This window comes from Papio anubis, chromosome 2 (genome assembly GCF_008728515.1).
Source record: "Papio anubis isolate 15944 chromosome 2, Panubis1.0, whole genome shotgun sequence".
Taxonomy (NCBI): Eukaryota; Metazoa; Chordata; class Mammalia; order Primates; family Cercopithecidae; genus Papio; species Papio anubis.
Window position 1 is genome coordinate 19,844,998 of NC_044977.1, and position 14,813 is coordinate 19,859,810.

The 14,813-nt window shown below is 38.6% G+C and overlaps 2 protein-coding genes across 8 annotated transcripts in view; one reads left to right on the forward strand and one right to left on the reverse strand.

Moving 5' to 3' along the window:
* The window catches only part of CMSS1 (cms1 ribosomal small subunit homolog), a 371,710-nt gene that overhangs the window by 96,095 nt on the left and 260,802 nt on the right, over positions 1-14,813 (forward strand). The window lies entirely within an intron of this gene.
* The window catches only part of FILIP1L (filamin A interacting protein 1 like), a 294,710-nt gene that overhangs the window by 83,876 nt on the left and 196,021 nt on the right, over positions 1-14,813 (reverse strand). For all 6 annotated transcript variants that reach the window (XM_017955072.3, XM_017955075.3, XM_017955073.3 and 3 more), the window contains one exon: positions 11,109-11,287. In XM_017955072.3, the coding sequence (XP_017810561.2) occupies positions 11,109-11,287 (179 nt within the window). The remainder of the gene's footprint in view (positions 1-11,108; positions 11,288-14,813) is intronic.

Here is a 14,813-nt window from a genome sequence, read left to right on the forward strand (position 1 = left end):
CCATTTCTAAAGGAAAATAGAAAGTAAGAGGCATTTAAAGTTATTAAGAGTCAGTTAACCAAAGAATGTTGAATAGGAAATAAAAATAATACAATCTAAAGCTCATAAGGTGGCCTGGCTAAATGACTTGCATCTATAAATTTGAATAATATGGAACCACTTAAAAAAAGAATAGGAAAAGTATTGTATGATCTTCATGAATTGCTGATGTATGCTTGTAATAATCTTTTTAAACATAAATACAAGAAACCATTCACGGTGGATTATCTTTGAGGAGTAGGAAGTGAGAGGAGGGCTATATGTGGGACCCTGAAACATATATGCAAGATATAGAGTGAAAAAGCTTGAATTGGAAATTACTTATTTTTAAGAAAAGAAAAAACATAGAAAACACATATTCAGTCTTATGAATCTTGCTAATGCATTTCTTCTGAAACATCTTCTGAAGCTTCAAGTTACCTGTTTGTCAGGCATCTTGGATATTTCAGAGTGTTATTGAGAAAATCATGGAAATAAATGGAGTGTATGTGTATGATAAGTAGGGAGGAAATATAAAGAAGTGAGGATTGGCAAGTAGAAATTAAGTTAAATAGGAAACTAATGTAGAATTCTCAAACACTCCAAACTAACTGAATTTAAATTAGAGAGAGAATTTGGTAAAGTGGGCCTTAGATCCCACTATTTTCAACAAATCAGACTTTTCAGGACCATGTAGGGCCAGTACTAAGTGTTGTGAACTGTTGCCAAATATGTCATGTGGTGAGAAAGGTGAGCCAGGATCCTGGATTTGGACTCTAAGGCTTGATGTAGGATATATGAAGGAGGAAGCCTCAGACATTTCAGAGAATGAGCAACGGAAATTTTTTATTTTTGGAAGACCAGTGATGCTAGGCTATGAGAACCTGAATTTGAAAGAGAAAAGGAAATATACTGAAATTATATTGACAAGGTGAAAAAACTCTTTCAATAAAGTGTTGTAATCTTTAAGTGTTTTTTTGATATGTTAAGATTTTTTTTTCCAGAAGCAACACATCTCTAAACAAAGCCCAAGTCAGTGGGAAAGTCTGATTCATGTCATTAACATTCACTTTATACTCTTTATAACATCATATCATGTTTAAATTGAGGTCAGATTCAAGATTAGTCTCAGGTAGAGTTATAAAGTAAGAAATTGGCTCTCTTCTTCATTGTTAGTAATGGTATAAATATCTTTTACAACAGGCAGTTTAGCTATAGGTTTTATAATCCTTAAATAGGTTCATAACTTTTGACTTAGCAATTTCATATATAAGAATTCTAAAACAGGGCCAGGCACAGTGGCTCATGCCTGTAATCCCAGCACTTTGGGAGGCTGACGCAGGCGGATCACGAGGTCAGGAGATCGAGACCATCCTGGCTAACACAGTGAAACCCCGTCTCTACTAAAAATACAAAAATTAGCCGGGCGTGGTGGCGGCGCCTGTAGTCCCAGCTACCTGGGAGGCTGAGGCAGAAGAATGGCGTGAACCTGGGAGGCGGAGCTTGCAGTGAGCAGAGATCGTGCCACTGCACTCCGTCCTGGGTGACAGAGCGATGCTCCGTCTCAAAAAAAAAAAAAAAAAAGAATTCTAAAACAATAATCAGAAAGGCATAAAAATTAATTGGAATATGAGGCCATTCAGGATAGTGTTCTTTATAATAGTGACAAAGGAGCAATATAAATGCCCACAATAGAGAATTTGTTAAATAAGTTGTGATGCATCTGTGTGATACAGTAGTATTCATCTACTTTAATTGTGATGTAGAGTAGTTGGTGATTTGGAAAAATGGTCATGATGTTTTTGTTAGTGAAAAAATATTGAATATAAAAACTACAAAGTATGAGTTGAGTGAGTTGCTTTTAGTGATGAGCTATTGTCTCTGATGTGTTTAATCTTAAAATCCCCTTTTAGGATCATTTTTTTATTCTAGCTCCATGGTAAGAGCACCATACACTCTTACTTCTGCCTTTTTGGGGGTAGCTCTCAAGCTCATTCTGCTTTCCTCATCAAAATGGGCTTGTCTTGTATCCCATTCTCCCATGACCATGCTAACCAAAGGGAATGAATCCAGAAGCTAATTCATGATGAGAGATTAATGGAAAATAATAGATTAAAATGTAGCCAACTTTTCCTACATTTCATTCACTGATTCAAAAAAATATTTGTTTTACCTCTCCCATGTTCTTGGTCCCGTGGAAGGGGCTGTGTAACAAAATATATCAAAAGTAAGCCCACTTACCTTAGAGTGGGAATATTTGATTTTTCACAATAACTTTAGACAAGAAGATGCAATTAGTGTGAGGATTTTTGACAGTGGCAAGTCAGAGGAGCACTGGAGTCTTTGGATGTACTTAAAAACCCTCACTTTGGTTCAGTCTTGATTTCGCATATTTGGAAGGCTACGTTTTTCATAATACCACCAAACTAACATTTCTGTTTCTCTAAGTAGAGTGATTTACCAAAAAGAAGAAATGAGTCTTAATGGTTAAAAAAAAAAAAAAAAATTCACAGAGCACTGTCTTGCCCAGCTCAGTGTTATACAGTGTTAGATCATTAGGACATTCAGTAATTCTCCTACACTAAAGAAAATAGGATACAACCATGCCTTGGGTATGAGCCCTTATTTGTGCCTCCTCTGTATCCTTTGTTGTCATTAGCCTGCAACTTTGCATTGCACTTACTTGATTTTGTGTCTATCTCCCCTACTCTAAACAATATGCCCCTTGAAAGCTCTTATTAATTGTCACATTATTAGAACCCAGTATAGGGTCTACTTAAATGCTTTCTTGGCAATTCAAAAAAATGTGCCCGTTGGTATCATGCAGAGTACGTAAGTAAACTACTTTGAAGAAAGGCAAATTTGAAGAAAGATACGTATAATGGTTAATTTTATGTGTCAACTTGACTGGGCCATGGGATGTCTGAATAGCTGGTTAGACATTATTTTGAGGTGTATCTGTGAGAGTGTTTCCAAAGAGGTTAGCATTTTAGTTGGTAGACTGCCCTCCCCAGTGTGAGTAGACATCCTGCAATCTGTTGAGAGCCAGAATGGAACAGAAAACTGAAGGCAGGTTGAATTAACTGACTGGATTAATTGCGCTGGAACATCAATCTTCTGTCCTTGCCACTCCTGATTCTTAGGGCTTTAGATTGGGAATAGAATCTATACCATTGACTTTCTAGCTTTCAGGTCTTTCGGCTACATGACTGGCTTTCTTGAGTCTCCAGTTTGTAGACAGCAGCTCATGGGACTGCCCAGCCTTCAGGATCATGTGAGCCAATACTTTATAATAATGGTTTATACACACACACTCACACACACACACACACACACACACACACACACATTCTGTTTCTCTGGGGGACCCTGACAAATACAGTGCTAATGCTCACTGAGTGCTTTGTATGTGCTAGACACCATACTTAGCACTTGCTGTGCATTATATGATTAGTAATCACAAGAACCTATGAGATCTCCATCATTTTTTAAACAGATGGTGAATTGGAGACTTAACAAGATTAAACGCTTTGCCCAAGGTCAAATAGCCAGTAGGATCAGATGAGAGGATGGGATCATGCTTTATGGTCCATGCTCCATGTTTGTTGTTCTAACTCGAGTCTATGCTTTTAACTCTGATACCCTATGCTCTTCCATAAGGCCTTTCTGTTCAGTGATATTCACTCATCACTTGTGCCAGCCATCATCTTCATGGCTGGCCAAGGCTGTTTGGCTTCATCTTCTCATCTGAGGAATTAATACACTTGCCAGGAAAGCTTACCTGTGAGTTGCAAATTCAGGATACAGTTTAATTCTAATATCCCACCTTGATTTTTACTTATGAGGCAAAAATTTCCATTTTGATATGATTTAATGGCTCTTTTTCCTCTTTATATTCTTTAGTCCAGATGGAACAGAAGTTTGAGGTTGCCTTTCCACATTCAGTTTTTGGCTACCTGTTTTATAGGGTTGTTACACTAGTAACCACCAGCCAGTTAGTAGATGTATTTATAGAGTATTTACTGTATGTCCTGCATTCTCCTAGGGCTGTGCGGGCTGTTGGATAATTGCTGTCTTTAATCTCCTTTTTGCCTGATCTTCCACAGTGTTGCAACAGTGGTGTCTGTGCCACAGAACGGACACCTGCATTCTTCCTAAATTATCTGCAGATTATTTAGAGCGTCTTGTCTTTTCAACTGTATTTTAGTTGTGTGTTAGATTTATCTTGGACCTCCCGTAACACCAAGCACATGGTTTGAGTACCTAGGAATGATTCTAGGGAGAATAGCATCAAATATATTGTCAGGAGAACTGGCTTCTGGTCTGGCTCTGCAACTATTTCGCTGGAAGATTTGGTGACTTTTTTTATCTTGGACTTGATAGGCCTCACTTTTCTCAATTCAAAAAATCAAAGCATTGATCTAGATTGCTAGGTCTTTTCTAGCTTAAATTATTGACTTCTGAGATTTCTATAATTTTTTATAGTTATCTGATAGATTGATTCATGGTGGTTGTATTAACAGGAATAAAAAGGTTGTGAGTAGACTTCGATGTGCAAAGGTGATATTAGGTTCAGTTCCAAATATGTGGAAGCAGTAGGGTATACCGAAATCTAGATGTCCTTTAAGAATGGACACACAGATTTGGATTTAAAGTTTTGGTGGTAGTCACTGTCATTCTCACTGACCTCTTTTGGTAGTGGAGTTAGAATCCTAGACTTGAGGTAAAAGGTACTTGTTCATGACAGTCACATAATCACAAATTTTTAGGTGTGAAAGAGACACAGAAATCATATAGCCTGCCCTTGTTTTTTTTTGTTGTTTTGTTTTGTTTTGAGACAGAGTCTTGCTCTGTTGCCCAGGCTGGAGTGCAGTGGTGCGATCTCGGCTCACTGCAACCTCAGCCTCCCGGGTTCAAGTTATTCTCCTGCCTCAACCTCCTGAGTAGCTGGGATTACAGGCGCGCGGCACCACACCCAGCTAATTTTTGTATTTTTAGTAGAGACAGGGTTTCACCATTTTGGCCAGGCTGGTCTCGAACTCCTGACCCCGTTATGTCCCTGCCTTGGCCTCCCAAAGTTCTGGGATTACGTGAGCCACCGCGCCCGGCCCCTTGTTTTATATACAAGAAAACTAAAGATTTTAGGAATGGAATTTGCCAAAAGTTATACATAGCTGCAGATCAGGTGTGCAGACCAGACTCCCGCTATCTCTAAGCTCTCGGTTCATCCCTCACTAGGCTTGTTAGTGTTTTCTTTTTAGCGTTCATAGTATTCTTTTGTAAGCAATAAATTCACTATCGTGTACATTCAAATACACATTCAAAATTATTTGTAAAATTTAGTTCAAAAAACTAAATTTCTGGGTAGGAAAAGCAATCAGGTAGTATTGTCACTCTATGTGAATTTTGACCTCTGAAATTAAAAGGCATTGTATGGAAACCGCTGAATTGTGCAGTTTTAAGAGTATGGTTTTGTGACATCTGTTGAAAGTTAAGTCATCATGTACCATCCTAAATGGTTTTTTAGTACCCACATGAGGTAATTAATCTCTCTGCATCCCTTTTTAGATCCTGTGTTAGGTCTAGCATGTATCCCACAAGGCTGATCGTGTTGTAATTCTGTATAGAATTACAATAACAAAATATGTGTTTGTGGTGGATCTCCATTTTGTTCTGGTAAAGAACTAGATGCCCATGACAAAGGTCAAGTGGAGATCTGGCATCCATTTCAATGCTTGCAAGACATAGTCTTGAGAATATGTAATACAAATAACTCCTTGCCAAAAAAACTGAAAGGAAATGATTGCATTTGAGTACAATGTATTCTACAACAATAGTTTAGTGTGTATGAAATTTAAAACTGCTGGCTTTCAAAATATTTTTTTAAGTAGACTTTATTTTTTTTAAAGGTTTGAACCCACTGTGTATTGCTTTGTGGGATATCCTTAAAAGCTGAGATTTAAGACCCAAGAAGCTGAAAATCTTAATAGCACGATATTGAATTCTCTAGTAAAGTACTTTAGTTTAATGTGTTTATTGATTTCTCCTGAATGTTCTGTCTTCATGAGCATTAATGTTATTACATTAGTTTACCATAGTGGTGCCTTTTTTTCTACCCGTCATGAACTCGTAATGCCTTAGAAGAATCAGTATCAGGTCTTAAAGCCTGCAGTGGTGTCTTTGTTTTACATAATGAACAAATATTCAGGATTGTATATAGGTGAGGACTATATCTACCTTATTCACCCAGTATCTAGTATGGGACCTGGCTTGCAGTAGACATATATATTTAATCAATTATTGTTTTTGTTTTGTTTTATTTTGTTTCAGTTAATGAATGGCAAGTCGCACTAGCTCCAAACTAATGAGTTTAACCTAAAAATTGGAGAAATTAACTCATTCATTTACGTATTTCAAAGGAGTATCCAAATCCTCTAGAAAGAAAATTTGATGTTTTTGAGAGAAGCCTTTAAAAGTGGTCTGCTTTACTCAGTGAACAGTAGGGTCAAATATGGCTCAAGCAGTGTTTTAGTCACCTTGTCTGATGGCAGTCTGGAAAAATAGGCCTGTCATAATAGAAAAGGATTGATGGTGAAAATACTTGTTTATAAAGTTGTTTCAGACAAAGGGAGAGATGGAAGTGCTTTGTTCTTCATTAAAACTTAACAGCAAAGAACTTCCCAGGGTGTGGTCAAGGCAACAACACTTGAAGCTGGACCCCTGGTGACTTTCCTCTAAAGGGCTCTAAGGCCTCTGCACCACTGTTCAATCCAGTCAAACTTGGACAGAAAAGGAACAATAGATTAATTCTACCTTGACTCCTTTCTTTGTGGCTTTTGAGAAGCTACCATTTGAACTTCTGATTTACAAAGTTGAACTATCAGTGCTAACCTACTTGGCCAAGATTTTATGAAAAGTGATTTAAGGCTTTAACAAAATCCATGGTTGAAGCCACAGTTTTATACAGAGCTGTCATAACAATATTTGTTTCCTGCTTTAGTTGTTGTTTCAAGACCAGAAATGCAGTAACATATATGGGTAGCATACATAGTTTGTTTTAGTATTCTAAGAAAGAATGCATGGTTTAAAAAAAAAAACAACTTTTTTTTTTTTTCCTTCAGAGCCTTTTCCTCCATTGAAACTGAAAAAGAAAAAAAAAAATATGCAAGCTTTTTTGAAAGTACAGGCAAAATTGGCATTTCACTTATGGGAAAATTTTGCAAAATTACATTGACTAAAAGTGACTTTTGTTTTGGCTTTCCTGTGAAGCCATACAGAAAGGCCAAAAATTATTGGCATTGCTTTTGTGTAAAAAACCTTTTACATAGACTCCACCTGTAATTCAGCCAAGTACATAATTCAGGTCATTGGTGACACACGTATCCACATGTTGGAGCTGGCCAGTGAAAGTTGTCATGAAACGTGGATAGAATATTACCATATGGACAGACCAAACCGCACAGATTACAGCTAAGGAAACTTTGCATTAACATGCTTGGGAACAGGCTTTCCTGAGCGGATCCCTGCCCCCACCCACCCTCAGTGGGAAAGCCAATTGCTTACTGATTACGACAGCGACATCACTTGGCAAACATTTTGGCCTGAGCTCAATGTGTGACATCAGTCTCCTTTAGGGTTTTCCACATAAAACAAATTCTCCAAAGAAAACACAGAAATTGAGCCTTAATTTGAAATCCATTATTACATCCTCTGAGGTCTCATTAACTACCTCAATCATGTATTTCTTAATTTTTGTTTTATTTCCAGGTAGATACAAACCAACACTTAGAATGTGAGCACAAAACCTTTACCGTGTTTATTTCAGAGTTCAACCAGATAGCCCTTTGTATCTATTTTCAACCAACCTCCCTTTTACTGGGGTTATGATATCTTTGTTTCACTGCTGGGAGGGTTGCTACTTTGGGAGTGGTTTACAACACTTTGTTTGAGGAAGGAAGTAAACATTGTTTTTTGACCCTTCAGGATAAGTTAGCCTCACTTTTGTGCTAGGCAGCTGTGTGCTTGAGAGAAAGCACTCTCAGTGAAGTTGGAAGGACTCAATCATGGTGTGTTTTGCCATGTCACTTGAAAGCAAGGCACGCTACAGGTATTTCACAGTCTTGTGTGTAAGCACCTCTGAGCATTTATTTACCTGAAGTCATTAGTTTCTCCCACTTCCTGTTTCGTTAGATAGTATTCATTTAATACTACTTTGATGCACATGGCTTTAAAGCAGGTAGAAGTCAGTTATGCCTTATGAGGCCTGCAGTCTCCCAGCAGAAGGCAGGAGAGCAGGAAGGGTGGGTGTGAATGGGCCCACAGTACCAAGATACGGGTATTGTGATGTTGTTCAGGCAAAGCAAGGGGAGTCACATTTGCATTAAGTGAGTTGAGAATAGGTTTAATATTGTCACATTCAAAGAATTCCATCTAGAAGCTGTTCCTTGGCATATAGAAACAGATGAATATTCTCATATCTTCTGGAATGGCTAAACAGAGAGTGATAGACACTTTTTCCTACTTCTTGTTAATTGCATGTTCATTTTAATTATTCTTCAAGGCAAAGAATCCTATAAAGGAAACTTTATATCCTATAAAGCAAATCTCTTAAATTATTTCTCTTAAATTCATTTTATATATTTAGAAATATATTCTTCATATATTGGTTCAGTGGTATACACTTTACATTTTCCCCACAATTTTCTTTTCCTCCAGCCCATGGCCTTTATTCCCACTGATCTTTTGTTCCCATTTCTCAGTGTTGTTCCTCCTTGCTCTCTTGGTTTAAATAATCTTTGCCATCTGCCTCCCAACATTCCAGTATAACTTCAGGATAGCCCCCTCCCAGCCTTCCTCCAGAAGATAGTAGAGATACACAGTGAATATCAGAACTCTCCTCCAATAGCCCTTCACATTCCCACCATAAATCTGTATCATCTTGCCTTTTCATTAATGTGGTAAGCCCCCTGGGCAGGGACAGCCTGTACCTCTTTGTTCTATTCCAGGCAACACTCTGACCGTGGTCAGTAAATGTTCATAATAATGAAAGATGAAAGAAAGTATCTGTGTTCAGCAAGTTAGTGCCAAATAAGTATGGCGGCCAAATGAGGCCACTAGTGCCAAACCACAGAGGTTCAAAATAACGTTTAATATAACATTGTCTCATTGAATAACAAATCTTATATTGTAATGTCTGAGTCAAATCTTCCTTTGGTGTCAGATTTCTTGTGCTCCTTTAATCTGCCCCTGTAGATATTTCAGAGTTCATGAGGAGCAAGTTAGTAAGACCTTTCCCCTGCCCCCCTCTCTGCCATGTAGTGAAAAATAAACCTCCTGGAAAAAATAGAGTGAGTATAAGTGCCATGGATTCTCTGGCACTCTGAACAAATGTCTACCATAAAGTATGTGGAAAATAAATGAAAGTTTGCTATTAGCCTGGATATTGAGGTAACTAACTTAAGTTCCCTAGCTGAAGTATGAATTGGAAGTAGTTGAATAAGCCATTTGAGATTGGTTACTTTCCATCTTTTCAGTATCAATAGAGAGGGTTAATTGTCCTTTCAATTTCATATGGATGCTTATACTGTCTACAGTGGTTCAGAATAGAGGGTCAAGGTAGAACAAAATAATCTACCCTACATATGATTAGAAAATATTTACCAACCAAACTCTCCTTTTTTTCAGCCGTACTTCTCAAAATACTAGTTAACATTTTAAGTTTCTACATTCTTATTTCTTATTTTGTTTTTCAAAGCATTGCAATTTGGCTTCTGCCCTTACCGCTTTATTGAAATGGCTCATTAAGTTCCTCAGTATCTTCTTCATTGCCAAATCCTGGGACATTTCATTCTTTTCTGCATTATGTGGTGCTATTTGACTGTTCACTCTCTTTTTAAAGTCTTTGCTTGCTTCATTTCATTGCCTTCTTTTGTCTTCTGGTTCTTCTAAGCTTCCACCATTTTTTTTTTCAGCTTCCATTTTCAACCCCTTTTTCTTCCAGAAAACTGCCAAGCCTTGAGGTATTCTAAGGTTCCTTTTCAACATTCTCTCTTCTCACCACATCAACACCCACAGTTTCACCTATCACCTACTGCGGATCCATATCACCAGCCCATCCTTTTACAGACCTTTTATTTCTGACCATGGATTGACTTTATACATATTATTCTTTACACCGGATACTGTAATATACCAAGGTACCTCACACTCAAGGACTAAACCAGGACTCATCTCCTACCCACTCACCAAGTATAAACCATCCTGCCTGATCAAAATCCTGCAATACAGAAAACTGTGCCCCATTCCTGTATTTCATATGTTCCTGAATAGCCAGGAGTGCGTCTCAGTAGCTCCTTGTTTCCCTTGCTCTTCTCTCCAATCTAACCAGTCACTAATTCATATTGACTAAACATCATAAGTAGTTCTGCGCACACCCCCTCCTAACCTCATGGCCATTGGAACACATCCCCTTGTCTTTCTCATGTGGATATTTGCCTCCTATGTGAGTTTCCTGTGCCCAGTCTAAAGCTCCTCCAGTTGTTCCTCCATGTTCCCTTAACTGTTCTTTAGGAAAGCATAACTGGTCTCTTATTTTCCCTTTCACAATTTTCCATTTGCTCCTTCAGGCCAACAGTATAAAGTCCAGCTGCTCAAGGCAAGCCTTTCCTTTTCTCATCCTACAATCATGCCCTTTGCTGTAGCCATGTGAAAAGCTTGAGTTCCCTCAAAATGCAGGTTCTTTTCCCACTTCTATACTAACATACTTATTTCACCCCTTCCCATGAATATAGTTTTCATTCTTGTTTGCCTAGGGACTAGATCCCTATTGCATGGTCTTTGCAGCCTTCACAGGGCACTCCCTTCAAGAGTTAGGGGCCCAACATTTATGGTTCCACAGTCCTTATCACACATCTGGTTACCCATACGTTGTACTGATAATGTCTTCAAACATATCCTTTTCCTCACCCTGGACTATGAGATCTTTGAGAACAGAGACTGTATCATATTTACCTTTGTATCCCTGACACCTGGTACAGTGACCAGCTCATAGATTGCAGAATGGGACATTGTTTTGTCCAAAGCAGCCTTACCTTTCACATTCCTGTTCTAGTAAGCATATGAATTCATCACTCTTCTCCATATATTCTTTATGTTTTCTCTTTTCTTCCTCCAACTCCAATATGGTTTGCCTATGGGATTTTTCTACCACTAAAAGCTGTCCCAGGATTCGTCTGTAAGATTCTTTATGTTTTTCCACAACTTTGTCCAACTACGAAAGAAAACACATTTATAGCCTGTTAACAAATTGTTTATATACAGCCATCTTTCAGTCTTTTAGAAATGTCCCTGTTTTGATTAATTCAGCAATGGGTTTTTCTGTTTTTTCGTTTGTTTGTTTTGAAACAGTTTCACTCTTGTTGCCCAGGCTGGAGTGCAATGGTGCGATCTTGACTCACTGCAACCTCCGCCTCCCGGGTTTAGGCGATCCTTCTGCCTCAGCCTCCCAAGTAGCTGGGATTACAGCCATGCATCACCATGCCCAGCTAATTTTTTTTTGTATTTTTAGTAGAGACAGGGTTTCTCCACATTGGTCAGGCTGGTCTTGAACTCGTGACCTCACGTGATCTGCCTGCTTCGGCCTCCCAAAGTGTTGGGATTACAGGCGTGAGCCATGGGAGCCACAGCGCGTGGCCAGCAATGGGTTTTTTATCTCCTTGTTTAGTGTTTATTCTCTTTTAATTGATACTTTTGGGTGCATTTCAACATAAATGTAGTCTTTTTATCGTAATCAAATTTTTCTTGAGAGAATAATCTGTGTCCCTGTGGGTATCAACAATTTCCACATAACCTCTTTCTGGCACTCTTATGTCTCTGTCCCGAGGAGCTACATTAAAGGAATGACAGGAAGTTAGAGAATCCTTGCACAGTGTTGGATTCGCAGCTGCCCTAGCTGATCTTTCTGCCCCAGCCCACCCTGTAGTTCTCTCTACCAGTATATGCCTCTTGTATCGCTCTGCCAGGACATGCTCATGATTTTCATTTTATTATACATCAAAGTATTTCCATTAAAATAGATATATGGATAGATAATCTGTTATGCATTGGTGTAGTGTGAATGTCACCAAATGTAAGCACTAAGTCCTTTCTGATTTTCACAGCACCATACTTACATCTTTTTTACAAAATGATCAACCTGTGCCTCTGTGCCTGATATACGTGTTTGTCTCCCCTGCTAGACTGTGAACTCCCTAAAAGCAGGGGCTACATCCTTTTTATTTATTTATTTTATTTTTAATCCTTGGTGTCTAACAGAGTGCCTTGCTTATAAGAGGTGCCCAGTTTACAGATTGAAAACAAAACAAGCAAGCAAGGAAACTGAGATTTATTTATTTATTTATTTATTTATTTATTTATTTATTTTTGTTATGCATCTGCCTTTATTGTGAGCAGCATGTGGGACACTTCCAGCAGTAGTTTAAAAAATTTTTTTTTGATTAGCAAAAGTAGGGATTCAGAGAAGCTGTCCAGTTGGTACCCTTAGGAGCTTATCCATGGATGCTTAGCCACAGCAGCAGGACAGGACTCCATAGCCTAGGAAGAGTGAGACCCCCAAGGACATGAGGAGCGTGTGGCAGATATCCCAGGTGCACAGGACTCCATAACCAGGAAGAGTGAGACCCCCAGAGGACATGAGGAGCGCATGGCAGATATCCCAGGTGCACAGGACTCCATAGCATCACAGTCAGATGGAGTTAGACAGCCAGGCTCATTGGGCTGGTTTATCAGCTCCTGGCCTTGAGCTCCATTTTTGTCTGGCACAGGGTAAGCTGCCACCAGAAAAACATGTTGGCAAGAGCTAACTCAGGATCTTTTGCTAGTGATAAATTAAGATCTATTAAGAACTTGGTTTTGAAAACACCTGACTTTCTAGATTAATATAGATGCAGTAACTGATGATGTTGATTGATTTTTACAGTTTGCATTTGTCATAAAAGATTTAGAATGTGTGACTCAGTGTGAATTTAAAACCAATTTAAGTTGTGTATCCTAAAGAACATGTGTTTGACTAGAAATGTACTTGACTAGAAATCTGGGGCACAAAATGACCTAATCATTTCAGAAAAAGAATACAACTGAGGTGTCCCAGCATATAGGACCCAATCGTTTCTCTCTGACTTCTAAATGCTTAAATTCACAAAATACGTGATTATGCCACACTACTGTTGATGATTTTTAATAAATGTAGCCAGTCCTTTTGTGACAGCTGACACTGCTATGTTGTATTGCCTGCTGGCAGAGGCATCTTCTGAGAGGGGGGCTCTTGTATTGATTGTCATGGAAGTGTGTCTCCAACCACTGCAGCCCTCTGAAAATTTTATCTTCAGTTGCCCAAACATTAGAGTCCATTGTAAGGAAAATTCAAATCAACTCCTTTTGCAATTTGAGAGTGAAATAGTGATAGGATCAGCTTTACTTTAGGGAAGTTATTAGTTGACTTAGAAAATACATTTAATTTAATTTGTCACAAGATTGACCTTAGAATTAATATATTAATAATTATAGTAGGTATTCAGTAAAGCATAAATGAATTACTAAAAGAGGCTTTTCTAAATCCAAAAACAGTATTTCCTTGGAAAGCTTGTTGTAATTGTCAAGATATGTATATTAAACTTTATTCAAACCAAAGAGAGAAAATAGAAGGTTTATTTAACCCACTCTTGCTTTCCATTGTGTTTTTTTTTCCCTGTATATGTTGGTGGTTGTTTGAAGGGAACGGGAAGGAAGGCTAGAAGGAATCAGTGCCCTTCATTTATTCTGTGACCCCTTAAGTGGTCTCCCTTCCTCTAGCCTCACCTCCTTGCAGTCTGTCCTCATCATTGACAGCATGATTTTTCACCAGTGGGACTTCACTCTCCTGTTCAAGGCCAAAAGACCCTTCACCATCTGAACCTCCTGCCACCTTGGCCCCATCTTCACTCCATATCTTCCCACCGATCCTACCCAACTTTCAGCCACACTGGACTTCAGGCAATTCTTAGAACTCACCATGGTGCTTCAAGACTGCTTTTTCAATGCCAAGACCTGGAAACCTTTTTTCCTCTTTCACCAAAACTTTTCCTATACATGAGCTTTTCAATGCATATTAACTAACTAGATGAATAAAATTAAACTTAAAAGTTTAATTATACCATTGCTTAAAGTAAGTATTTTAAGATTTGCCCTAGGTTATGCTAGTAATACTGAGACTCTTTTATTATAGTGCCTTGGTAAATCCAAAATGTTGTTTTTATATATATATATATATATATATATATATATATATTTTTTTTTTTTTTTTTTTGAGCTCACCTGCTGTCCAGGCTGAAGGCAGATGATTCTGCTCGTCACACCCTCAGCCCTGGGTTCAAGTGATTCTCCTGCCTCAGCCTCCCAAATAGGTGGGATTCCAGGCATGTGCCACCAGGCCTGGATACTTTTGTATTTTTAGTAGAAACGGGCTTTCTTCATGTTGGTCAGGCTGATCTCAAATTCCCAACCACAGGTGATCCACCTGCCTCAGCCTCCCAAAGTGCTGGGATTACAGGCCTGAGCCACGTGCCTGGCCCATATTTTCTGTAACATATTTTTTGGAAGAACTAAGAATACGTTAGGCTATTAATTTTTTTAAGGTAAATTCTGTTATAGAACCCTAGGCTGGAAAGGAATAGGAAGTCGAAACTCTTGTGGACTGAGTCCTTGACTCTTCCCTCCCTCTTGACCACACCTCTGCTCCTAGCCCCAGCCCCAGCCATGTT